The 26,671-nt window shown below is 39.3% G+C and overlaps 1 protein-coding gene across 4 annotated transcripts in view; it reads right to left on the reverse strand.

Annotated features, from left to right (window-relative positions):
* The window catches only part of KDM4C (lysine demethylase 4C), a 431,136-nt gene that overhangs the window by 323,951 nt on the left and 80,514 nt on the right, over positions 1–26,671 (reverse strand). For all 4 annotated transcript variants that reach the window (XM_032803407.2, XM_032803405.2, XM_032803406.2 and 1 more), the window contains one exon: positions 11,209–11,258. In XM_032803407.2, the coding sequence (XP_032659298.1) occupies positions 11,209–11,258 (50 nt within the window). The remainder of the gene's footprint in view (positions 1–11,208; positions 11,259–26,671) is intronic.

The following is a 26,671-nucleotide window of genomic DNA, read 5'->3' on the forward strand; positions in this document are numbered from 1 at the left end:
AGGGGAAAGTCTGGGAGGGGGAAAGGAGGGGGGATGGTTTATTTCTCCTTGTTTTAAGACCCAAGGGGTTTGGGTCTTGGGTTCCCCAGGGAAGGTTTTGGGGGAACAGAAAGTGTGCCAAACACTATATTTTGGCTGGTGGCGGTGCAATCAGGTCTAAGCTAGGAATTAAGCTTAGAAGGGTACATACAGGTCCCCACTTTTGGACGTTAAAGTTCAAACTGAGGGAAAAATACCTTGACAACGAACATATAAAGGACATGATAGATAAATGAGTTAGGATAAAGTTACCATTTAATTACAAAAATCTGCTCACCACATCACTGCATGAAAGAGAAAGGAAAGTGCATGCCAATAAAAGTCCATTTTATTCATCCACTAAACTCATGTGTAACACTCCACGTTATTCAGGTTGTCAACAGATATGCCAATACTAAAATCTATTTCTTAGCAGTTCATTTTAAATGAACCCATCAAACTTTTAAAATCTGTAGGTTTGTACTACATTACATGAATTACATTTTAAATTAAAATCAATGATGAAAGAAGAATCTATTTAATTCTCTTTCTATATGGATTTGTAATCAGGGCCCAAACAAATGTGGTGACTGGCCATAAGTTAACTTAAATTGGAAAACCACTGAAGGAAGGTAATGTGCAGTGTATTAAGTACTCTCCATCAGTTTATATTTATAATGAACCTCTAAAATTATACCTTCTATTATCTTACCAAAATCACTGTGTACAATGTAAAATAGTTCAAATTTAAATGGGTTGAAAACTAAAGACAATATTTTCATAAATAGGATATATCCATATTTGGACATCTAAATACAAGACCCAAATTTAAAAAATAAAATAAAATAAAATTCTGAGCACTTAATGGGACCAAGATACCCAGCCCTATTTAGGTGTCTAAAAATAAATTTAGATGATTAACTTTAGACTCTTATTTCTTTAAATCTTGTCCTCAGTTGGTATTTTGCTCCACCAAAAACTCCTAATGGGTCCTCCAAAATAATTTCCAGTTGTATTTACAAGTTCACATTAACAGTCACATGAAAAACAAACAAAAAAGAAACGTAAAGCCATTTGAAAACGTCTTGCTTTCAGTGTATAAGAGTATATCAGCAATATTATTTTACAAGTCTTTATAATAAACTTTATATCCATTTAGAACAACTACTAGATTTCATTTATATAAAGAATGACACTTTATGTCCGCACAACTTTAGGAATCTATGGGGAAAATCTGGGAGATTCAGATTAGTAGGTTTAGAAGTCTATGCTCCAGGCCTCTTGAGAGGTTAGAGAACTTTTGTCCTCTGTGGATCACCAACCAAAGACTGCCCAAAAATTACAATGTCCAAACTGAATTCCATTTGTCTTAAGCAACATAATGTTTTATTGGCAACTGCATAAAAACAGAGAGAAAACGTCATTAAATGAAAGGATAGGTAAAAATAAACATACATGCTTAAAAATACTTTAGAAAGCATTACCGGACTGGCACTAAACTTAGATATGAGACATTGAAATAAAATCTGGACTCTTCTGTCAACTCTATATGAGAGAGAAAGCATATGCAGAGATTCTTTTGCCATTCAAAAAGATGGTTATTTCTTTGGAGCACGTTCACGCTTTAACAGTAAGACATTTCCAATCATCCAATTCAGCTGTCTTAATACTCTTCAGGTCTTAAAATAATGAACAAACTTAGGGCAACATTCTCTCAGAATAACCAGTCTCCTTCCCTTCCATCCTAATCTACACCCTCAACCTATTTTATTCTCCATGTCAATTCTCCCATTAAGGTCTATTAGGGTCTCTTAAACCCTGCACATGTCTGCCTGGGCAGGTTCTGATAAGCATATCAACTGTGCATTCCTTTCTAGTTGACTCCCCAACTCCAACAACACAAAGTTTCTTAGATAAAGGATATGAAGTTCAATTAAGATGCAAAGTTGTCATACAGATCTTTCACTACACAAGAACTAGGAAGTCTATTAAGATTCCTTTGAATCTGAAGGGACTAATTATTGTGTCACAGTTCATTAAAATTTAGTGCTGACTAATTTTTTCCAACAACAGCCATATAATTTTTTCTCCCTTTTGGAATTGTAAATAAAACCCAAAGACCTTTTTCTAAGAGCAGTCCTTGCAATGCAGTTTCACCAATTTATTTGGCAACGCTGGGTTGCAAACTACTAGTGAGCTACTCAGACAAATACCAATGAGACTCAATACATGCATTTCAATTGCCATGATGCAATCATAATAATCCTGATTTTAAAAGCCCCACGGCCTGCTCACTACAATGCCCGGGTGCTGTACAACATAATGAAGTAATTTACACTACATCGAAATGAACCCTGTAAAAGATTAACAAAACTGTCAAAAGGTTAAGGTTTGAGGATGGAGAATAAATCAGTTGGGACCGAGAGTGATCAAATCAAAAACTCTTTGGAATGGAATAAAAAAAAAAAAAAATTAAACTGTACACTGAGATCCACTATAGTAAAAGCATAATCAGCTCAAGACACAAGGGTGGGGGAAAAACAGTGGGCAGTGAGTGAGTGCACATATCTAAAGAGGTTAAGGCATCAGAGACAGAAAAATTTAGTACAATGTTTTGGTGGCATGGATAAGTGTATGACTGAAAGTTAGAGTGCAACAGGATTGGGAACATAGGAAACAATGCAACTCAAGAACCAGACTAGTGTATTGAAAACTTCTCTCATGGCAGGGGTAAAGGGACACCAACATCCCCAGCATGGTGTCCTAGAGCAGGAATAATATTGCCCGTGAGACAAGAATTTCACTTGCACTGTTGGTGACCAGACCTTCGGGTACGACTGGATTCCCCACAAGTTCGGGCTGTTCTATTTGGATGGGCTACATCTCTCCAATATCACTTCCTGTACAGTTATCCTTGGTCCAGACTTTGCTCAAGAGCTTTGTGACTTTTAGGTGGACAGGGTGCAATGAGCTGCAAAATTTTCCTCCAGGCAGACTGGCAGAGGCCCTTGGGGCGGGGGGAGTTGCCTTTTTCTGAAGCATGGGGCACCGGTCACTTGCTAGAAGATTCTCTGCACCTTGAAGTCTTTAAACCACGATTTGACGACTTCAATGGCTCAGACACAAGTTGATACAGGAGTGGATGGGTGAGATTCTGTGGCCTGCATTGTGCAGGAGGTCAGACTAGATGATTATAATAGTCCCTTCTGACCTTTAAAGTCTACGATTCTATGAAAATGTAAATGAAAATTTGTTAACCAGATTACTAGCTGCATCTGAGGGCAAGCAGTACACATGTATACAGGACAGCATGGCACTGGGGACCTTAAGGCAACAAAAGGTTTCAAACACTGAGGGAGACCAGTCTCACAACTGGGATCAGCGGAGATAAAGGTTGTATTTACCTCTTGCTTGATAGATAAACCAAACCGCTAGGGAACAATAAGCACTGTCAGCTGTAGGGCCCAATTTTTCATTTTGGAAATGGTGACCCATATAGCACAGGGCTCTATATCAGATGGCAAAACTCTCAGTTTAACAGCCGGGAATCAGGCCTCTCAAACGGTTTACAATTTGTTTGTTTTGTCAGGGACAACTGGAAAACACGTCCACAGTACAAGGAACACTCGCACAGGATCTTCAGTTAAACTGTATTGCTATGATCATATAGAACCAGATATCAATATTACTACCTCAAAAAGAGTAGTGCCTTACTCCACTAGCAGCCCCATTGACTCCAACAAGACTATTAATGGTGTACGGTACTATTTAATATGGGTAAGAATAATACAACCTGGCCCATAATAAAGTTGTGGCTTTATAACAGAACTGAAATATCTTCAGAGGGCAATCTCAAATGCAGATTCATAGGTTAATAGATCCATATAATCCAAGGCCAGAAGAGACCACAGTGATCATCTAGTCTGACCTCCCGTATAACACAGGCCAGAGAACTTTGCCAAAAAAATTCCTAGCGCACATCTTTTACAAAAACCTCCAATCTTTACTTTAAAGCTGTCTTAGTGTTAAAAATCTACACCTTATTTCCAGTCTAGCTTCAGCTTCAACCATTGGATCGTGTTACATCTTTCTCTGCTAGAAGAGCCCATTATTAAATAGTTGGGCAATAAGATTAGGGGTGGCCAATCTGAGCCTGAGAAGGAATCAGAATTTACCAATGTACACTGCCAAAGAGACACAATAATACATCAGCAGCCCCCATCATCCCCCCTCACCCTCTCGCTCCCAGTGCCTCCTGCCCACCGACAACTCCTGATCTGCACCCTCTCCCGATCGGGGCGGGGGGGGGGAAACGGAGGAAGAGGAGAGGGAGGAACAAGGGCATGGCAGGCTCAGGGGACGGGGTGAGAAGAGGTGGAGTGGAGGCAGGACTTGTGGCAGAGCCAGAGATAGAGCAGCAAGCACCTCCCGGCACACTGGAAAGTTGGCTCCAGCCCTGGAGTCAGTGCCTATACAAGGAGCCACATATTAACTTCTGAAAAGCTGCATGTGGCTCCGGAGCCACAAGTTGGCCACCTCCGATATAGATACTTAGACAGTAATCAAATAAACCCTTAACCCTTAGCCTTGTCTTCGTTAAGTTAAATAGACTGAGCTCCTTGGGTCTATCACTCTAAGGCATGTTTTCTAATCCTTTACTCATTATTGTGGCTCTTTTCGGTACCCTCTTCCATTTACAACAACCTTCATGAATTGTTGCCACTAGAACTGGACACTGTATTCCAGCAACAGTTGTACCAGTGCCAAATATAGAGGTAAAATAACCTCTTGAACCCTAATTGAGATTTCCTTGTTTGTGCATCCCAGGATCACATTAGCTCTTTTTGACAGTGTCACAATGGGAGCTCACGTTCAGGTGATTATCCATCACAAGACCCAAATCTTTTTCAGAGTCACTGCTTCCCTGAACAGAGGCCCAGTCCTGTAAGTATGGCCTATATTCTTTATTCCAAGATTATATATATTAAAAAAAAAATTCTCCTCTCACCCCCTATGGGTGGTATGTGTCTTCCTCAACCTCGGGTCCTCTACCAGAGGCCTGGGAATTTGAGGGTTCTGCGCAGTATCTTAGCTGTTCCTAGCACTGCACTCTTCTGGGCAGACAGCTCTGATGTTGTTCCTGGGATCTGTTGGACCACTCACCCAGCTTAGGAGTCCACAGCCCCGAGTGCTCCTACCACCACTGGACCACTTTGCCTTCACTTTCCACATCCTCTCTAGTTCCTCTTTCAGGCCCTGGTACTTCTCCAGCTTCTCATATTCCTTCTTTCTGATGTTTGCTGTCACTTGGCACTGCTATATCTATCACCACCGCTGTCTTCTGGTCCTTGTCTATTACCACGATGTCTGGTTGATTGGCCAGTATATGCCTGTCCGTCTGGATCTGGAAGTCCCACAGAATCTAGCCCTGCTATTCTCCACAACCTTCTGTGGAATCTCCCATCTGGTCTTGGAGGGTCTAGCCCATACGCTGTGCAGATGTTCCTGTACACAATGCCAGCCACTTTGTTGTCCGTTCAGTGTATGCTGTTCCTGCCTGCAGCTTACACCCTGCCACTATGTGTTGGACTGTCTCTGAGGCCTCTCTGCACAGTCTGCACCTTGGGTCCTCTCTAGTGTGGTAGACCCCGCTTCAATGGATCTGGTGCTCAGTGCCTGTTCCTGTGCTGCTATGATCAGTGCCTCAGTGCTGTCTTTTAGTCAGCCCTTTCCAGCCACTGGTAGGATTCCCAATGTCAGCCACCTCAGCTATCTGTCGATGGTACATCCCATGCAGGGTCTTGTCTTGCCATGGCACTTCTTCTGCTTGGTCTTCCTCCGTGTCTGCTGCTGCCTCAGGCTATCTCCTCAGTAGCTCATCTTTGGGGCCATCTTACTGATGTACTCCTGGATGTTCCGGGTTTCGTCCAGGACAGTGGCTTTGACGCTCACCAAGCCCCGTCCGCCTTCTTTCCGGCTGGTATACAGTCTCTGGGTGTTGGACTTGGGGTGGAAACCTCCGTGCATTGTGAGGAGCTTCCGGGTCTTCACATCGGCAGCCTCCATGTCCTCCTTTGGCCAGCTCACTACCGGCAGGGTATCTGATGACCGCAGGGCTTATCTGTTGATGGCGTGGATCTTGTTCTTCCCACTGAGCTAGGCTCTTCAGGACCTGTCTTATCCTTTGGTGATACTTGGATGTTGCTGTCTTCCTTGCCTCCTCATCGTGGTTTCCATGTGACTGTGGGACGCCAAGGTACTTGTAGCTGGTCTGTATGTCTGCTATGTGGCTATATTTACTCATATTAAAAACAGTTTGCTTGCACCCAGTTTACCAAGTACGTCAGATCGTTCTGAATCAATTACCTGTACTCGTCATTATTTACCACTCCCCCAATTTGTGTGTTATCCACATACTTTATCAGTGATGATTTTACAGTTACTTCCAGATCATTGACAAAATGTTGAATAGCATAGGGCCAGAACCATACTGGAAACAAGGGCACTGGAGCCCTCTCAAAGTGTGGGGGGAGGGACAGGGACCCCTGCCCACACAATGCCCTGCCCCTGCTCCCCATGCCATGCCCAAGCCAGAATATTAGAATGTTAACATATTACCAATTCTTAATGTATTAAGCCTTTGAAAGTTAATGCAAGAAAAATGAAACATTAGGAAGATGATCGTGTATGATCATAGTGACCTCTGGAAGACAGTTACAATCTGTGTAAGTACAGACTGTTATAGTCACAGAAGATGGCAAGTGCTGTTGCAATAAATGAGTGTTATTATACACTGATGTATATGCATATGTAATAATCTAAAGTTTATCTATTCATTTCCATCTCTACTAACTTTGACTAAAATAAAATTGTCATTTGACAAAAGCTTTAACTCTTCAGCAACCACAAATTTTCAGTTTTTGCAACCGTGACGTGACAGATAGACATAGACAGATACAGATACCTCAAGTTCTGCATTAAATTGCACGTCGAGAACTACTTAATTTTATTCATAAATGATAGTTATGAACTTCTATATTAAGTAGATCAGCTTATACTATATACTGTAGTTTTGAAACATTCTTCAAACTACTTTCAGTATATTACACTCTGCCTTAGTCCCTTTGTGTAACATAACTGAACATCTCAGATAGATGTTGCCTCTTTTCTAAAACAGCCTATACAATTAAGGAATCTATTTAAAGAACCTGAAAATCTTCCAAACTGACATTTATGATTTGCTGCTCTGCCTCTATTTTCCAACCAACTTTATCAAACAAAAATCCTTACAATTCTATGGTATTACAGATGAACATAACAACAAGTTTAAAAATTGCAATAACAGCTCACTTGAGATTTTTATTACATTTATGTCCACATAAAATTGAAAGCAACTACATAAATGAGAAAGCAGCTGAAGGGCAAAATCAAACTGCTGCCTTTATTAGATGCAAGTCTAATGTCTTTCAGATAAAATATTTGTAGGTGCCACAGTCAATCAAGATTTCAGTGGAAACCAAAGATGAAAGCATTCATGCATAAAAGGCAAATGTGATAATTATGATGTGCAGACAAGATAATGGAAAATATCCTAGCCTTTCTTCAATCTTATGTATCAAGTACTGCTTTGACCTAGACAACCTGTAATGCTTCATCACATTTAATGCATTATTTTATTTTAATTATTTAGGAGAATTCAATTAATTCAGTAGGCATCTGGTCAGCAAGACTAAACCTCTGAATCATGCAGCTTTTTAGCTGTTGCATTTCCACACGAAATATGCCACAAAAACAGTTTTGAATAAACATGTAATTAAGTCTGAAGTCATCATCATCCCCTAAGTTTATTAACCTTTACTGATTAGATAAATTGCAGCCATGTGGCTGACATGACATTTTCATCATTTTAAAACAGTTTACTTCAAAACTTTGATCATATTTTAATGGGCAGTAACTACATCATGAAGATCACAGATGCCTCTTTCTCAAACTCCACTAGCAACAAAATAATACGGAATTATGGAGCAATTGTTAAAGAAAATATGGGAAAATATAGCCAGAGGGAGTAAAAAGTTCATTATATGTGTAAGTAAGGATTATAGTAATCACCTTCCATGTCCTACTCTAATCTACTATCCAGACCCAGGGACTCATCCACTTTAATATTCATGAGAATAGTTTGCTCTTGCCAGAAGTTCAAGATTACAATTATGTTGGTATTATTAATATAATGTATTGGGCTATTAGTACATACATACCAGTTTTATAGTTAGTAGTATGCCAAAACTTCCATAATAGAACGACAAGTGTAAAAACTAACTATTATTATTATTAATATTATTACTACTAGTAGTTTCTAGAATTGTCCATATGATTTTAAAAGAAAGTAATTCTTGAAATTCATTTTTTAATTTGACAGAGAATTGAACTAACCGAAACAAGTGAAAAATGTGGTGGGATAGTCACCTTTAATGTCTGCTAAACTAATAGCCAATATCAAATTTTATGTTGGGATGAATAAACTTCTTATGTAGTCTATAGGACTGGTATCTCTTAGGACCTAATCCAAAAACTACTGAAGTCTACAAGAGTCTTCCCAGCATCTTCAATAGGCTTTGGCTCGAGCCTAAGAGAAAGCCCAATACAAGAGGGAAAAAATGCAAAGTTTTTACCTGCCCTGTTTCAGCCATTCAAAAAAGTTGAATTTTCAATTTTAAAAGGATAATCCTGACACAAGTAGAGCTGGGTGAAATTTTTTCTATGAATAAACTATTTGCTGAAAAATGCAGTTTTGGCAACCCAAAACTATTTGTGAATTCATATTGGGGAGGAGGTGGCAGCAGCAACAGCAGCTTCTCTTATCCTTTAGCCCAGTGGGAGACCTAGGTTCAATTCCCTCCTCTGCCTGATGAGAAAAAGGGGATTTGAACATGAGTCTCAACTCTCAGGTGAGTGCCCTAACCACAAGTCTATAGAATATTCCAGTATCAGTCATTTTCAATCTCTCCTGTTGAAGCTGTTCCACTTTGTATAAGTAATTTGATAGTCACTGGAGCCTGAACCTGGGTCTCCAACACCCTAGGTAAGTGCCCCAACAACCAGCTACAGAATCACTCTCTTTCCCTGGCTCAATGACTATTTATTAGAGAGACAAGGTGAGTGAAGTGACGTCTTTTATGGAACTAATTTCTGTTGACGAAAGAGACCAACAAAAGCTGGTTCAATAAAAGATATTACCTCACCCACCTCATCTCTAATATCCTGACACCAGCACAGCTATCACCCGGCAAACAACAATTATTGACATCCATGGTGGCCATTCCTAATCATTCATAATGGCAATGAATAGTCATTGGGACAGGGAAAGAGAGGGAGAAATGACTCTCCAGTCATTGTCTGTGGAGCTCGAAAGCTTGTCTCTCACGTGAATGGAATCTTCGAAGATTTTACCAGTTTAAATTGAAGAAAGTCTCTACTGAGCATGTGCAAGCTGCAATTTTATTTTATTTTTTATAAAAGCTTACAACTTGGGCAAATTTTCACAGGGACTGCAAAAGGCACATCCCTGTCAAAGGCCACTCCCCACACCCTAACAAATTTCATGTCTCTACTCAACCATCTGAATACACTAGAGCAGTTTCCCAAACTTGGGACGCCACTTGTGCAGGGAAAGCCCTTGGTGGGCCGGGCTGGTTTCTTTACCTGTCCCATCCACAGGTCCGGCCAATCACGGTTCCCACTGGCCACAGTTTGCGGCTCCAGGACAAATGGGAGCTGCTGGGAGCAGCGGCCAGCACATCCATCGGCCTGCGCCGCTTCCCGCAGTCCCCATTGGCCTGAAGCGGCAAACTGCGGCCAGTGAGAGCCACGATCGGTGGGACCTGCAGACGGGGCAGGTGAACAAACTGGCCCAGACCACCAGAGGCTTTCCCTACACAAGTGGCGTCCAAGTTTGGGAAACACTGCACTAGAGAATTTAAAAAAAAAAAAAAAAAAAGTCAAGACTATAACAAGAGCAAAACAACATCTGCTTCCCTAGCCTTGGCCTTGCAAATGGCTTGACCTTTATCCTTGGGGGCTTTTTCCCATTTCAAACAGAAAAAAACAAATCCAATAACCAGCCTGAGGCAGACACCAAATATGGAAAAATTCAGACCAAATGGTAAAAGTTTTGCCAAGTTATAAGTAATTGAACACAAGGTACAATAATGGGAAGTGTCAGGCAACCTCAATAATAGGCGACGCTGCATGTCCTTCCTATACAAAAGGATCACTTACTTCACAAATGAACTGCAGCAAACTCTATAGTGGTAAATAGCAGGCCTCAGCAATAAGGTATAATGGGATTTGGAAAGGAGAAAATGAGGAAAGCTCTCTCAACTGGAACTACAAGAGGAATTGAAGTAGGTAGAAAGTAATTAGCCAAGATGGAATTTGGCCATGGTTTAATTATCACAAATATACAGGGCATTGGTACTATGTGTCAATAATTCAGTTCAGCTATGCCACATATTACTTTTCTCAGGGACTAGTGTAGAATTAACTCAAGGGAGAATTAAACCCAAATGTATGCATAATTGTATATGTGTGTGCAAATGCCTACTTGCACATATGCATCAGATTCTTTTGCACACACAATTTGGTATAGATAAATATGTACATACACTTTTGGTAATTTGCATCTGATCATGCTCTTTAAAACAAATATTTTAAAACCTATAAACAAATAACTTTGGCCTACAGTACCTAACTAAAACATGCTTAACTCTATTTCAAATTTAATTGGTGAAAATATCATCTCAAAGACCTACAGCTCATGTGGTACCAGTCCCAGAAATGGATCTAATTATTTATTTGTTTATCCATAATTCTCAACTTTAATTTGAAGATAAAATAAGTATCTATAATATGGTAAAAAAAATAAGTCAAGAAAAATATTAAGTTTTAAGAACCAAGCCTCAATTGCTTTTAAATGTCTCCTCTCCCTCCTCGCCACCCATACAAATGTTTGAATAATATTGATCTACCATGTTTCAGGCATTTTAGATGCCACCATTTTAAGACGGATGAAACCATATTAAATCAAGAGAGCTGAGATTGTAAAATGATTTTACCTGAAATCAAAGAAACTCCTGAAAATCAAGGACCTTTGAAACAAACATCTTTGATTAGAAATGTTGAAAATATTACCTTGAGCTAGTCTTTCAAGCCGTTTTCCGTGTTCTGGAGGGATTGCATACCTAAAAATTACACAAAGAAACAGATTAAATGTTTAGCACTACAATTATGAAACAATAATTCCGCATGGACAAAATATCTGAAAGAAAAGAGACTAAATATGGTTATTAATATAAAATACAGTGTAAAACAACATGAGGAAAAACTAGGATTTACTTTCAAGAAAAAAGTGGTTTATTTTACTTTTAGTTTTAAAAACTGATTAGTATAATACAAATTGTAGTTTAAGAATGTTTTAGTCACCAATACTGTTTTGAATTTCTAGAGTTTGGCAATACCTGTACGTAATTATATCTATATACAGTTATTCCAGTTAAAAGAAAAATGCAGATACTTATTTCTACTTCTATTTCTAAAAAAGACTTACACATACACCAAAGCAGCATAACTTTCATACAGGATTATTTTCTTTGAATGTTTCACAAAACAAGAGTTCAACTGAAAAATATGAATTTAAGATGATTTTTTCATATTTGTTCTTTGTAGTTGAGTTACACGTATCAGTTTATAATTCAAAGAAATATGCATTCATAAATTCAATATTTATCACATTGTTTATGAAAATACTGTATTTGGAAATATTTTAATCTTTTATTTCAATAAAATTTTTAAATTTTTGTTATTAAAGTCTAGTCACAACAAATCTGTGAGAAGAAAAAGCATTGGTGGTATCCTTGTTTTTTAGTGTTTATTACAGCTTGAAAATTTAAGATTACTGTAATGCAGAAAGATTATATTTCCTTTCCTAATTCAGCAGCACATGGTATAATATAAAAATGAATTAGCATTTTGTTATTTACTTCACAGATTTACCAAAGATGTTTATTAGCTTGTAATTTTTGGATTCAATAGCATATGTGATGTGTGTGCACAATCATCTTCTATTTCACTTTACGTGTTTATGGCAGAGTTAGGTTGCATTTGATATCTTCTATTCAGAATAAACACGTGGCTTTGGTCAGGTAAAAAAAAAAATAAAAAAATCAGCAAGTATGTATTTTTCAGCCTATTCCATATATGGATGTTTGCAGATTGGTCCAACAGCCAAACTATATAAGTACTTTGAAATTAGACGTTAAACTGGCAAATAATAGAAAACATTTTGAACTGTCAGTTGACAGTCTGATCACTGGTCCAGGATCATCTCTTGGAAACATTCATTAACAGTGGTTCACTCAAGCTTTTCTAGCCATGATCAGTCAAAATATTTGACCATAAAATGTGGGCGTTACTCACTCCCATAAAATAATTCAGCTACATTGTCAAGCAGAATGACAACTCCAGAGAATATGGCACAGTGACTTTAACTTCACTGGAAACAGCCACCATAAAACAAAAAAGTAAGCAGCCCACAGCACAAGGGAAAAAAACATTGCTCACCTGACCGCAGGTAACCCCTAAACCCAAATTAAACATAAATCACCTGATCTCTATATCAAAGGTGCACTGCACTGTTCCCAGATTAAATTAGCTCTCAACCTCACAGGTCTGTCCATCTGACTCAGGTCATGAGTTGTTAAAGCTCTGTTCCCATGTAATTAGTTAGAGCCAAACCTAAGCAAAATCATGGCAACCTCTCTCACTGAGTTTCACCAATACTCGTGGTATAACAAAATAATCCGCCCAACTCCAAACAATCCAACTGCCTTCCTCAATTGATACTTAAATTAGCTTTAACCACAATTAGTCCTTGTGGAACCTTAGAGACTAACAAATTTTTGGGCATAAGCTTTTGTGGGCTAAAACCCACTTCATCAGATGCATGGAGTAGAAAAAAAAGTAAGCAGTATATATATTACAGCACATGAAAAGATGGGAATTGCCTTACCGAGTGGAGGGTCAGTGCTAATGAGGCCAATTCAATCAAGATGGAAGTGGCCTATTCTCAACAGTTAAATTAGTTTTATAATTTAATGATCATGTGTAAGGACTATCCACACCACAAATGAAAACCAACAAGCCCCTGACCATACAATAATTCAACATTCCCTTACACAGAAAGAGAACAGAATCACATACAGCAAATAATTAACAAGCCTCACAACCTCACAAAAAACAGATAACCAAATTACAAAATTTACATCATTACCTATTTTAACTAAATATTGCTCCAATATCTTTTGTAAAACATTTCCCAACATAAATGTTTTTCAAACATGGAAAATATTTCTGGTAGGAAATGTTTTACAGAAAATACTGGTTACTTTCAACTCATGTTCCATTTAAAGGTGAAAACTTGTTTTTTTCCCCTCAAACGCTGATGGCCTAAACTTCTTTTAATATAAATATTTGCAAATATTTTGTATCTAAATGCAGGCCTCATATAGTAACTGCCTGATATCATTGTTATAGGAACAGTAAGATGCTTTATGTACAAATATAGGAGTGCTATTTGATGCTAAACTAATTACTAATGTAAGCAGCTATTTAAGTATAGAATATTTCTATAAATGGGGAATTACTTACTGTCAGTGCTCAAAAATTTTTCAATCCACTCAGAAAGATGAGAAAAATTATCTTTCCAAAAATTGTCACATAGAAGCCACAGCTTAAGCTCAAGTACTTAAACAACTTATTTAATTTTTAAAACTGTTTTGATAAGAATATCAAAAGGAATACTTAACACTTAACTTTACAAGTTATCTGGATCCTTCCTGCCACAAGAATAAAAGGCAATTAAATAAACTTTGCATATGCATAAAACAATGCTTGTTCAGGAGCTGAAAGTATCACCTAAACGAACCCCAAAGGCATGGAGCTAATGAAAGAGTAACAGCAACTAATCTGAATCTAAACAAGCCTGAAAAGAGGAACATTTACCTATAACTTCATGAAAATAAGGAGAAGGTTTTAAATAATTCTGAAGTGACCCCACCCTCACACCCCCTGCTACTCTGCTTAAACAGCAAGCACTCCACAACTAATCCAATTCATCACTACAAGCAAGCTGCTACAAATCTGACACCATCGGATCAGGATTAAACAAACCCTGTGAATGGCTAGCCAACTACAAAAGCAGTTTCTCCTCCCTTGGTGTTCACACCTCAACTGCTAGAAGAGGCCTCACCCTCCCTGATTGAACTAACCTCCTTATCTCAGACTGATTCTTGCCTGCATATTATACCTGCCTCTGGAAATTTCCATTACATGCATCTGACAAAGTAGGAATTCACCCATGAAAGCTTATGCGCCAATACATCTGTTAGTCTTTAAGGTGCCACAGGACTCGTTGCTTTTTATAAGAAAAACAGAGAAGACTCAAGAAGAAACCAACCCAAGAAAACTTCTCCAAAACATCACAATAGATTGATGAGAGGAGGTTAACTAAAACAATGCCAAGGCATTAGATTTAAAACTCTTGTAATGATTTTATTGGAATACTGAAATGCTGTTGTAACTTAAAAGACTAACAGTTTCTCCTATTAATCACCAGATGGTTAGGCCAGGTACTGCTACAGAGGACAAGGGGTTAAACTGTATTTGACATTCTGAATATTGATTAACTGGCCTACCTCAAGACAGCTCCTTAAATGGCTTCTTCTAATGAATGATTTAAAATATTTTCTTGGTTTAACAGGATGTTGTTAAGATCGCTTACTTTGTCAATATAAACTCATTGATTATTTATTCATAACCAGCAGATCAGCCTTCCCTGAAACAAAGTTCCTTTGCCTATCTATATACATTCTTAGTTATTAAAGGATATACTAAAGAATGGAGTCACAATCATTTTGGGAAACAATACATTTTGGTCTTGACACAGGAAGAGGAACACACACCTCAGATGTTCACGTTCAGGGTTGTAATCTCTGTTAAAAGCTCTCCACAATGAGAGCTAAAGAAGAGATTGTAATAGAAATAACCAGTTTATCATTTGTGTTGTTTAGAGTTTTTTTCCTTTTTTTTAAATAATAAAATAGCCATGGTTAATAATTGTGATTATTTTGCTTGGTGTTAAACATGGTGTGCCCTAATCTAAGCAAAAGAACCCTTGTAACTAAATACTGGGAGTCATACCAGAGTTAGCGGTAAGTGAAAAACATTAGTAAGAGCTGGCCTACTATTGCTTGTTTCTCTAAACCAAATATACACAGTAATTTTTCAGATAAAATTACGTGGAGTCCAACAGTTTAAAATTACGTCTTTCAATTCCACAAACTCAATGAAATGACTGAAGTTCTCATGGTAAATTTAAGCTATACTTAAGTTCTTTGCTAAATTGGGGCATTAAGTACCATGCCCACAGACAGAGGTCCAGTAGGTGGGACTTTGCAGCGGTAGTATAATCAACCAGTCAAATGGTTTACTTTAAGGCAGTGGGCCATAACTGTCCAGTCAGCCATGAGACCAGACAGTCTTCCCAGGTGACTCCAATCAATGCCCCTGTGACACTGTGGGACATTTCTCAAAATGACAATCACTAAAATCAAGTCAGAACTGACCTGGATGCCTAAAGTCAAAATAGTAATCAGAATTGTGTGAATTTATGATTCAGTTTCTCATAGGGTGACCAGATGTCCCGATTTTATAGAGGCAGTCTCGATTTTTGGGTCTCTCTCCCTTATATAGGCTCCTATTATCCCCCACCCCCATCCCGATTTTTCACACTTGCCGTCTGGTCACCCTAGTTTCTCATGACCTGCCAGGACAAGTAAACAATGAGGTATACTACTAGCAATGGGTAGGGTTCTGTGGCCTGCCTTGTGCAGGAGGTCAGACTAGATGATCATATTGGTCCCTTCTGACCTATGAGTCTATGAGGAAGCAGAATACACTGTGGGATACAGTATTTATTTCTAGCCCCGGTGGTTCACAAGATACTGGATCTGGAATCTATCATTGGTCTCTTAGGCTAGAAGCTGCTTCTTGGCTTTGTTCTCAGACTAAATATAGCAAGAACTGGACCACTAACCTAAGTAATTTTCAATCTCTGCTCATACGTGCACAAATATCACCACTAAAATGATCAGTGCACCTTGAATTGGTTTTGGTTTAAAATGTCAAGTGGTAAGCATAGAAAAAACATGTATGTGATACTTTGGACATTTTACTATTTTGTGCATGGTAAATGTGACTCACATCTAGGATTCATCTCCCTTTCCACCCAGTCCACCTATCTGTCAAACTAATCTTTTTTTTCCAGTTTGGAGGTCTTGAAACAACTTAAGCCCAAGCCTAGCCACATTCACGTCTATACCATATTTTGGTAATTTTATTTCTATTTCTAAATGTTAAGGAATTGAAAACTATTATAGTTTGAAAAAGCACAGTGAGTTAAGAAGCTATCGCTAGAGGTTCAAACTAGGGTTCCTATTTCTGACTTCTCCCAACCACAACCACATATATACTTAACCACTACTCAGTGGGCCCCATTAAAATATAAGAAGATTCTTCTATCAAGATGTCCAGCATCCGCAAGTTACAATGGTTGTAACAGAGCTCATGCCCACTTCAGAAGTACTGTAAATGGAAATGACCACGGGGAGAGACTTTCAACTTTATTCTGCTCACTTTATTGCAGCTTTAGTAGCATCTCATTATCTTCCTAAAATTGTATCTCTTTCTCTCCATGTTTGTCCTGGCAAACTGCTTATATGTCTCTGTGTCCTCTATCCCATATTATACACACAGCAGTGTGTACACTATAATTTAAAATATATGCTCACATCTTTCACAGGCCAAGGCAGACAAATTACTGTATATAGTGCTATGTATTGTACTGTAAATTAAACTACATAACTCCATGAAGTACAACCAAAAGTGTTAGTACTCTACAGAAAACTAAAATTCCTACTAAAGAACACACTGTCTGTATCTCACACACATACACACAGAGTCTCTGTGTCACACTCACCTCTCAACGCATACTTGAATAGTTGTTCTTACTTGGTACTTCCTGCAATGCACATATATTCTCTGTAATTTTATTATTTCAAAGTGTGCTATTTTAGTGTTTTGACTGGTGTATGCATTTCATAATTTTTATTTCTCTTAGACCATGAAAGCTTATGCTCAAATACATTTGTTCGTCTAAGGTGACACAAGTACTCCTTGTCTGTTACAGCTATCCCCCTACTCCATTTTGTTTTCTTACAGCTGTCTCCATACTCCATTTTGTTCTCCTCCTGTGGCCGCCACTTCCCTGGCTGTTAAGTTGTTTACCAGGGCCACTGCCCTTCTCAAAGGGAGGGCCCCTTAAGTTGTTTACCAAGAGCCATTGCCCTTCTCAAAGGGATGGCCACTTGTGCTAAGTGGGACCACTGCCCTGTTCAAAGGGTTAGTCCTGTTATCACCTTGTTAAACCTGGGCTCGGTGTAGGGTAGCAATGTCCAGAGCTGCAAGACCTATTGTGTTTTAAGATCTTGGGCATGAGTCATAGGCCTCATGTGCTTTTGAGTCACCTACTGCCCAGGACTCTGCCCAGACATGTCTCTGTGCTCACCTACAGTTTCCCTGCCTCCTCTTCTCTCCTGTATCAAGAAGAGCCAATCAGAAGTCCTGGCAGGAAACTGCCTGAGTTTGCCTTTAAAAACAGACATTTTTAAAACTAAGATCAGAAAGGTTCCTGCATTGCTGCCTGGTCTGATCAGCAGAGGTTCTGGGGGTCCTTTCTCCGCTCTCGTTTTATTTTTGAGCGTACCCCGTTTTTGAACCCGCCCCCCACGAAGAATGAATTGCTGCCTGAGCGATCTCCTGATTATTGAGACCGTGCCTAGCCTCCTGATGATTTTTGCTGCTTTTACCTCTGCTGCTTCCTTTGGGGCTGGTAAGAATCCCTCTGTGAAACTCTCTATAATTTTATTTTATTATTTTAGCTGCTGGCTCTGTCTCCCCAGTACACAGACTCAAGCTAAACCTTGGTCTGTGTCTTAAAACCTCTCCTAAACTCCGCAGCACTTTGCTGCTAGAAATAAGCCTGTGCTGCTGCTAAGCTGTGCCTTCCTGGACTGCCAGCTTGCAGCCCCCCGCTCCCCCACTGCTGCTAAGGTGCACCTATTAGAATCAGGTTCTTAGTCTAGATAAGTTGTAATTTCATTTTGCATAGCTGTGGTTAAGTTAGGTTTAGAGAATTGTTTGTATTGTGCTCTGTAAGTTAGTTTAAAAAAAAAATATATTGTTGCATTGTGTTCTGTTACTTGCTAATTGTGTGTAGTCTTGGTTAAGTTAGATCATAGATAAGATTTTGCTGTGTGCTGTATAATTGTGTTAAGTCTGTCTTCCGCTGCCCCAACCTCAATTGTATTACTGAAGTCTAGCATAAAACCCATTGATTACCCTTTTTTTTTCTCTCTAACACACCTCACATTTTACATTTACACTACTGTGACACATTTTACCCATTAACTGTTAGTTGGTTATATGCTGCTGTAACACACCCTTTACATAAGAAATTGTTAGCTACCTGTTACATTTATATTTCAGTGTTAATTGGTTACCAACTGTATTGCACCCCACTGTGTTGTACCCCACTATTGAAACCCCCTATACTATTTACTAAAAGAAACCCCTCCCCAATTGTCTACCTTAACAAACCCCATACCCCTCACTATTGAATTTTCCCCGTTTTTTGCATTTTCTTAATAAAGTTTATTTTGCACCCCACCTGTGTGGTAATTGCTCCCCAAGATCCCATATACCTGCAGGCAGGGACACTCTTGTTCTTTTATTCTTTGAGTAGTAAGTTCTAAAATGCCTGACCTCTCCTGGCTGGAGCAAGTAGCCCTATGGTAACTTTTTAAATACATATATTAAATCTAGGTTTTTTGTTTCTACTGGTGGTGCACACACATCAGTGCACAACACAAAATTTATTCCACACGTGGATGGAAAAAATTAGAGGGAACATTACTCTTGGGATATGACTTTTTCTACAACAATATTTGCATGTAGGCTGGAATTTGTCCTTCTTAGTCTAGGATTTCTCTCTCCTTGCCTCAGGGATTTTGTAGTAATGACTTTTAACAGTTTCTAAGCTAGTGTCAGGTTTTTCAAGCTTGTTAAGTTGCTCTAGGTTCTACTATTTCATCAGCTCAGGCTGCTTTGCTCTGCGTATAGCTGTGGCTAAGGTTAAATCTCTTTACAACTGTGGGTGCTGTGAAAAGTTTTTATCTGTTACCGAACAATCCGCCTGTCTGATATATTCATGTTTTGCGTTCCCAAAAAAATCAGTTTTCAGCCAATATATGCAGAGCTGTTATAAAACATTCATTGTTTCCCGCAGTTCTTGAATTCTGTGGAAATATGCTCTTTTATAAACCACATTTCTCTCAGGTATAAAGTATGCATCAAACATAGCCAGAACCCTTTCATAGTAATCTTTTTGACTATCTTCAGTCAAGTCAAAGGATTTAAAGACACTCTCTGCTTGCTTCCTCACAGCATAAAGAAGATACCTGCATATTTCCACTTTCTTTATGGTGCTTGAGAGCAATGCAAAATCTTGCAAAATATTTTTTTCAGTCTATCCATACTGAAGGTTTGTCAAAGCTGAAGTTCTCTGAGGCACTGAAGAATGGCATTTTGATGACATCCTGCCACTTTTATTGCTTTGTTCCATATGTTTCTGTTCTTAGATTATTCCTCACACCACACCACGTACTTCTGTCCCAGACAGGGAATGGTCACAGAGCTTGCTTATATGCACCAAATGTTTTCATCACAAGATCCTTTAATGATCTGTAAAGTCTGGTATATATTTGTTTAAATAAAGTATTTTACACACACTGCCACCTACTGTAAAATATAATTGTGTAAAAATATAATTAGGAAGGCCAAAAAAGAATTTGAAGTACCCCTAGCCAAAGCCTCAAGAAAGTAATAGCAAGAAAAAAAAAAAGTTAAGTACATCAGAAACAGGAAGCCTGCTAAACAGCCAGTGTGGCCACTGGACGATCAAGATGCTAAAGGAGCACTCAAGAATGATAAGGTCATTGCAGAGAAACTAAATTAATTATTTGCACTAGTCTTCATAGTTGATAAATGCAAAGTAATGCACATCGGAAAATATAATCCCAACTATACATATAAAATGATGGGGTCTAAATTAGCTGTTACCACTCAAAAAAGAGATCTTGGAGTCATTGTGAATAGTTCTTTGAAAACATCCACTCAATGTGCAGTGGCAGTCAAAAAAGCAAACAGAATGCTGGGGATCATTAAGAAAGGGATAGATAATAAGACAGAAAATATCATATTCCCTCTATATAAATCCATGGTATGCTCATATCTTGAATACTGCGTGCAGATGTGGTCGCCCCATCTCAAAAAAGATATATTGGAATTGGAAAAGGTTCAGAAAAAGGCAACAAAAATGATTAGGTGTATGGAATGGCTGCCATATGAGGAGCGATTAGTAAGACTGGGACTTTTCAGCTTGGAATAGAGATGACAAAGGGGGATATGATAGAGGTCTATAAAATCATGACTGGTGTGGAGAAAGTAAGTGTTATTTAGTGCTTCTCATAACATAAGAACTAGAGGCTACCATATGAAATTAATAGGCAACAGGTTTAAAACAAACAAAAGGAAGTATTTTCTCACACAACGCACAGTCAACCTGTGGAACTCTTTGCCAGAGGATGCTGTGAAGGCCAAGACTATATCTAGTTCTTTTTTTGAACGCTGATAAATTCATGGAGGATAGGTCCATCAATGGCTATTGGCCAGCATGGGCAGGGATGTCTCTAGTCTCTGTTTGCCAGAAGCTGGGAATGGGTGACAGGGGATAGATCACTTGATGATTACCTGTTCTGTTCATTCCCTCTGGGGCACCATTGGCCACTTTTGGAAGACAGGAGACTGGGCTAGATGGACCTTTGGTCTCATCCAGTATGGCCGTTCTTAACAGCATAATACAGTTAAGCATTCCTTGACTAAACCAGTGAACCCAGAGTACACTGTTGCCACAGAGACAACAAACAGGTGTATATTTTGCGGGTGCCCAGAAGGTAGGGAACTAGACACTTAAATGTAACCCAGTGGAATGTGTAAATTGCTAGCCCGCAGAGGGAAAGAGCAGGGCTCGCAGAGCCTGGAGTGGAGTGCCCGTGTTCCTACTAAGTGGGGAGAATTTCCCTGGTGGGGCACAAACAGAGCTCCCTCCCACTGTAAACAGATGGTAGTAATTCACCCTGGATAACCGGAGTAACCCTGAAAATGTGTCACAGTGTCCCCTTCTAGATTGTTTTTGTTTATCTTTTATAGGAGTGAATTTATAACTTTGCCCACTGCCCACATGACCCTCTGCCCAACATAAAGAAGACTGAGTTCTACTTTGCAATTAACAATTATAATATTTCTGCTGTGCCTGTTTGTAACTTAAGTCATCCACTTAGGGAAGAGAAAAATATCATGTATGTTACGTAATCCAAGAACCAGCTCATTCATCTCAGCCTGGAGTCCAGGATCTAGTGCTGGGAATATTCAATCTTTCGAAGAAAGCTGGGAAAGTATCTGAGGAAGCTCTCAAATGAAAGGTGTATATATACATATATATTTATTTTCAAAATGGACTAGAAATGCATTGGTAGCCAGTGCAATCCCATATGGTAAGACTGAGACTTTATGTTTCACCCTGTGTAAGAGACAGTTCATAGTTGTGCCACTGTGTTTAGCAGCCAAGGAAAGCAGGTGCCTGGCTCCGGAGGCATTCCCTCCCTTTTGTAGAATGCTTAATAATAGAGTAAGGATCACACTGCAACATTCAAAGGAACTGATTAATCAGGAAACAAGACTGCATCGTGGGGGAAAAAAAAATAAAGAGACCAGAAAGGTGGACAGACCACTGGAACCACAGCCCTCAGGTTTCTGTAAATTACCTTTGTGTGCAGTCTACCATTCATAAGAGAGGAAGGCAAAAAATCTTGGGCTCTTTCACTTAATTTCTGGGTTTCTTTAGAGTCTCACGTCGTATCTCCAGTTCCTGTTTAATGTATAGTAATGGATGCTTTATAGAAATTCTTATGTATTTGTTTGTGACTCTTTTCGATTTTGTCAATTTTCTCTTCCCTGCTGTTCTCCCGAGGGCCCATCAGGGAATGCCAGGAGAAGGACCACCACTGCTCCCCTCCGCCAACCGCAATGTTGACTAGGCCAAGAATGAACCTACCACAATCCTCTCAGGATCTCTTAGGCATGCTCTTTTCAAATTCTGGACATGCCCCAGACACTGAAGTCAATTTTCCTGTGTTCTGTTTGATCTTCAGCTCTAGGTTACATTATTTAATAATGACAGTTAGGTCAGAGGGCAGCATCTTGAGGAACTTCGCTTTGCCTTGCACTATGTCACCCTCCTTTTCCATCCATTTTTAGCCCTTTCACAGCATAAAACTAAATTTATCTATAAAACAAACAATGCAAATGTAGATGTCGTCATCTATGTGATTAAAGTACATCTTCATGTTATTTTGTTGTTGATAAACAAATCTTAATATTTTCTGCCACAAAATCCATTTGCTTTAAATTGAATACCTTTATTCTGGCTCAACCATTATTGTTTGTAATTATATAGCACAAGTTACTTTCATTTTTCTTAACTTTAAGGTATGTTGTTTTGTAGCTTATGTTAAAGGTTGTAAAATTAAAATGTTGATTTGGGGAAATAAAACGTAGTGTAATATATGCTTAGTAATATTTTACTTTCTGCGATGGACACTTGTTTTCTATAGCAATATTTTGCAGCATAATTAATTCCTTATATATTCAGCAATATTTAGGTTAAAAATTAGTGATGCTATTTTTGTATAAATCAAACCGAGGCTCCTTAGCTTTACATAATGCCTATGACATTTACCAGATTCATATTCTAGCTTTTATTAAACAAAGGCATCAAGATGAGTCTGCAGAAACCTTAGTCTAAATCCATTTGGGTTGGGTCTGGAGAAAGATTTAAGAGGTACGTTGTTAGAGTATGTTATTTAACATGTTCTAACTAACATTTTCTAAAATTGTAGGTAGCAGAATACTTGCAAGCTTCAGCCTGTCCAGTTTAGCATACGTTAAAGATTACCCTGCCTTGTCTACACTAGAATTTTAGAATATGTTAAGACATGTTTAAGATAAGGCCCTTATAAAATGTGAAAGTGCCACATGAAACTAGAGAAAAGTTAATAGTTAAAAAAAAAAAAAAAAAAAAGTGATGGAAAAATCTACTGTCCAAGACAGTATAAAATTTCTATATCCAAGTTTGCTCCAATTTGAAAATTCTGATTAAAAGAAAGAGGAGAAATCCCATCAAAGCGAAAGTTTATTCAGAAGAACACTGACCTGTAGGGCAGTAAACATACACTAATTGAAAGAAAATCATCCCAGAAGTCAGAGCAGAGGGCAAAGATGGTTCCACAAAGTGCTCTGGCCATTGCTTAACCACTGGTAACCTCTGCGGTAGCAATCCTGGGATGCATGCTATAGTGAGGTATATCCACTCAATCTATGCTGCATGCTGCCCTTGAAAAGCTGGCATATTTCACTTCCATAGCAAGGAAATCATTTACCTTCCCCTACATTCTCTGTAAACCCAGTGACAGCTGTCAGACTGCAGCTGCAAATGAGGAGCCAATGGCAGCATAGCGACCAACTAAGCCATACTGCCAATACCAAGTAATGTTCAGAGGTACCAAGAACACTGAAATTTAGGCCAAACTTTCCAACAGACCCTTAGTCTCTGTTTCCCAAGAAGGAAACTTGCAGTACATTTTACCTCTCCTCCAAGCCACAACTCTATGATGGCAAGTGCCTCATTTTCCTGCACAAAGATCAGGATATGAGCTATAGTTGCAAATACAGAGGCTTTAAAAATATGGCAGTTTCGTTAGGAAAACATGCTTCCCATGAAATCTGAGCTGACTCCTTACAGTATTCTACAAACTAATAAAATACACTAGAACCCTAAAGATACGAACACCAGAGTTATGGACTTACTGGTCACCCAGACATCATCAATCAGGCAGCAGAGAAGACAAAAAATGCCCCCAGCAAATACTGTACTGCCTCAGGACTTTAGCCCTGGGGCTCACAGCTTCAGCCACAGGGTGGTTGGGGCTGCAGCTGCAAGGTCAGGGGGTTCAGCTTGGGGGGGGGGGGACAGCTGGGAGCTTCTAACCCTTAGGAGCAAGACCGGGGGGAGTGCTGAGGCTTGGTCTTCAGCCGCATGGGGGGTGCCCAGGCTCAGGGCTTCAGTCCCATGGATCTGTTCCAGCTTCAGCCCCACAGGGATCAGGGCTTTAGCTATGAGGAGAGCACCGTTCTCAGCCCCAGAGCTCCCCCGTAGCGCAAATCCTGATTTCCAGTGCCCCCCCCCCTCCCGTGGGGCAGAAACTGGGAATGGAGCCATGGGGCTGAAGCCCCAAGCCCCCGCATCCCCCCCACACATCTAAAGCCCTGAGCCCTCGTGCTCCTAGGGGGCAGAAGCCCTGAGGCCCCCACTGGGAGCCCTAGCCTCCTACCCCTACCCTGTAGCTGCAGCCCCAACTCCCCTGTGACTGAAGTACCTACAGTCTTGTTCAGAGTTACAGACCATTTCAGAGTTATGGACAACCTCCATTCCTGAGGTCTCCGTAACTGAGGTTCTGCTGTACTGAGGAATCCAGCAACAGATAAAAGGAGAGGCAAACAAATGGAAATTTCAAAACAGTTTCTGAGAACATGAGACTGGTGCATCCTTTCATTGACATGTACTGAACTGGCTTCCACACTTGCTTACCTCTCCTTTGTCCCAGAAACCACAGGCAGAAAAACAAGACAACAGGAATGCAGTTTAACTAGGCTGCAACTCAAATAAGGTAAGACAGCTCAGGCAGTTAGAATACACAGATAGGGTTTTGCACTGAGAAGTATAAAGTCATTACATGAATAAAGAAAAAAAATGGCAGAGAAGACCAGCTTGTAAAATAAAATTTATTTTTAAAATGCCAAAACTAATAGTGACCATAAAATATTTTTATAGGAATGGTGGGTGACCGTGTAAGAAACTAGGCAGATTTTTGTAATTTAAGGTTAATTTTTCTCTATGTTTTGGGATGTAGTTATATGCACTAACACAAAAGAAATGAGTTTTAATTGTTCCAGATATTATAGCCAAAGAACATATTTTTGTAATATATATTGGTTATTACTAGTACCATTTTTACCTTAACTTGTAGCACTACTGTAACTCTAAAACTGATTATTTTGGAGATGTTATGTTCGTTCAGAACCTTTCATTAAATTTTTCTATAGCCCACTGATCAGCGAACGCGATTGCACAGGAGAGTGCTAATTAGTATTTGGAGGCTTTCAGCTCTAGTTCATCATTTCCAACGTAGTCATGCTTACGGATGGAGAGTTGTTCACACATGATGTGTGTCTGCAGGCCTATGTAAAATGAGAGGGGGATTTCATTACTTCTCCAAACAACCAAAGAGCCACCACCAACTGGTCCATGTCATTAAGAATATCAACAGAATAGCCAAAGAATGCCTTTTCATAGAGAGTGAAAAACCTCTTGCCCCTCAAGGTCAGCGCTGAGGTCTGTTTACAGGATAGGGGAGAAAGCTTCCATTGCTGATGTCTGTGCTGTATCTGTTTTATGGATAAAATGAGGACTTCACTCTTCAGTACTGTCAATACAGCATTTTCATGGGCATTACATTTTGACGAGGAGGAGGAAAACAGCTGGCTGAAATTATGGAGTTCTAGACTCTACTCATAAAAATCTAGACTTTAGTGACTGTCATAAATGGCAGTGTAGTTAGTAGCTTCGGCTTGTCTATACTGCCCGCCAAATAGGCGGGCAGTGATCAATCCAGCGGGGATCAATTTATCGTGTCTAGTATAGATGTGATAAGTCGACCTCTGAGCGCTCTCCTGTTGACTCCGGTACTCCACCAGAAGAAGAAGCTCAAGTGGAGTCAATGGGAGAGCATCAGCTGTCGACTTACTGCAGTGAAGACACCGTGGTAAGTAGATTTAAGTATGTCAACTTCAGCTATGCTATTCACGTAGCTGAAGTTGTGCATTTTAGATTGACCCCGCACGGTAGTGTAGACAAGCAACTAGGGAACCCACTCCTTAATCATGTAGAAAGTAAAGGCTTCCACATAGTTGTCTTAACCTTGCTATAAAATGTATTCTTGAAACAGTTCAGAATTCCACATGTTGCCCAACTAACAGAACTTTCAGTATTAACACTTTATTTGCATTTCAGAGCCCGTACCTGTAGTACCTTTATGGAAACTCAGAAGCCAGCTACTCTGTGCATGTATCTATCAGCTGACAAAAGGCTTGCTTTTCCAAGTCACAGATGATTTGCCCTTAAGGCCAGGATAGAAAATTTTCATTCGCTTGCCTGTGCTTAGCATAAGCATCATTCTATGCTTGTCAGTATTGTTCCCTTTTCTGTTTTCACACGAATTAAGTTCAACATGAAAAATTTAAAAGG

The sequence above is a fragment of the Chelonoidis abingdonii genome, chromosome 6 (assembly GCF_003597395.2).
Source record: "Chelonoidis abingdonii isolate Lonesome George chromosome 6, CheloAbing_2.0, whole genome shotgun sequence".
In the NCBI taxonomy this organism is placed as follows: Eukaryota; Metazoa; Chordata; order Testudines; family Testudinidae; genus Chelonoidis; species Chelonoidis abingdonii.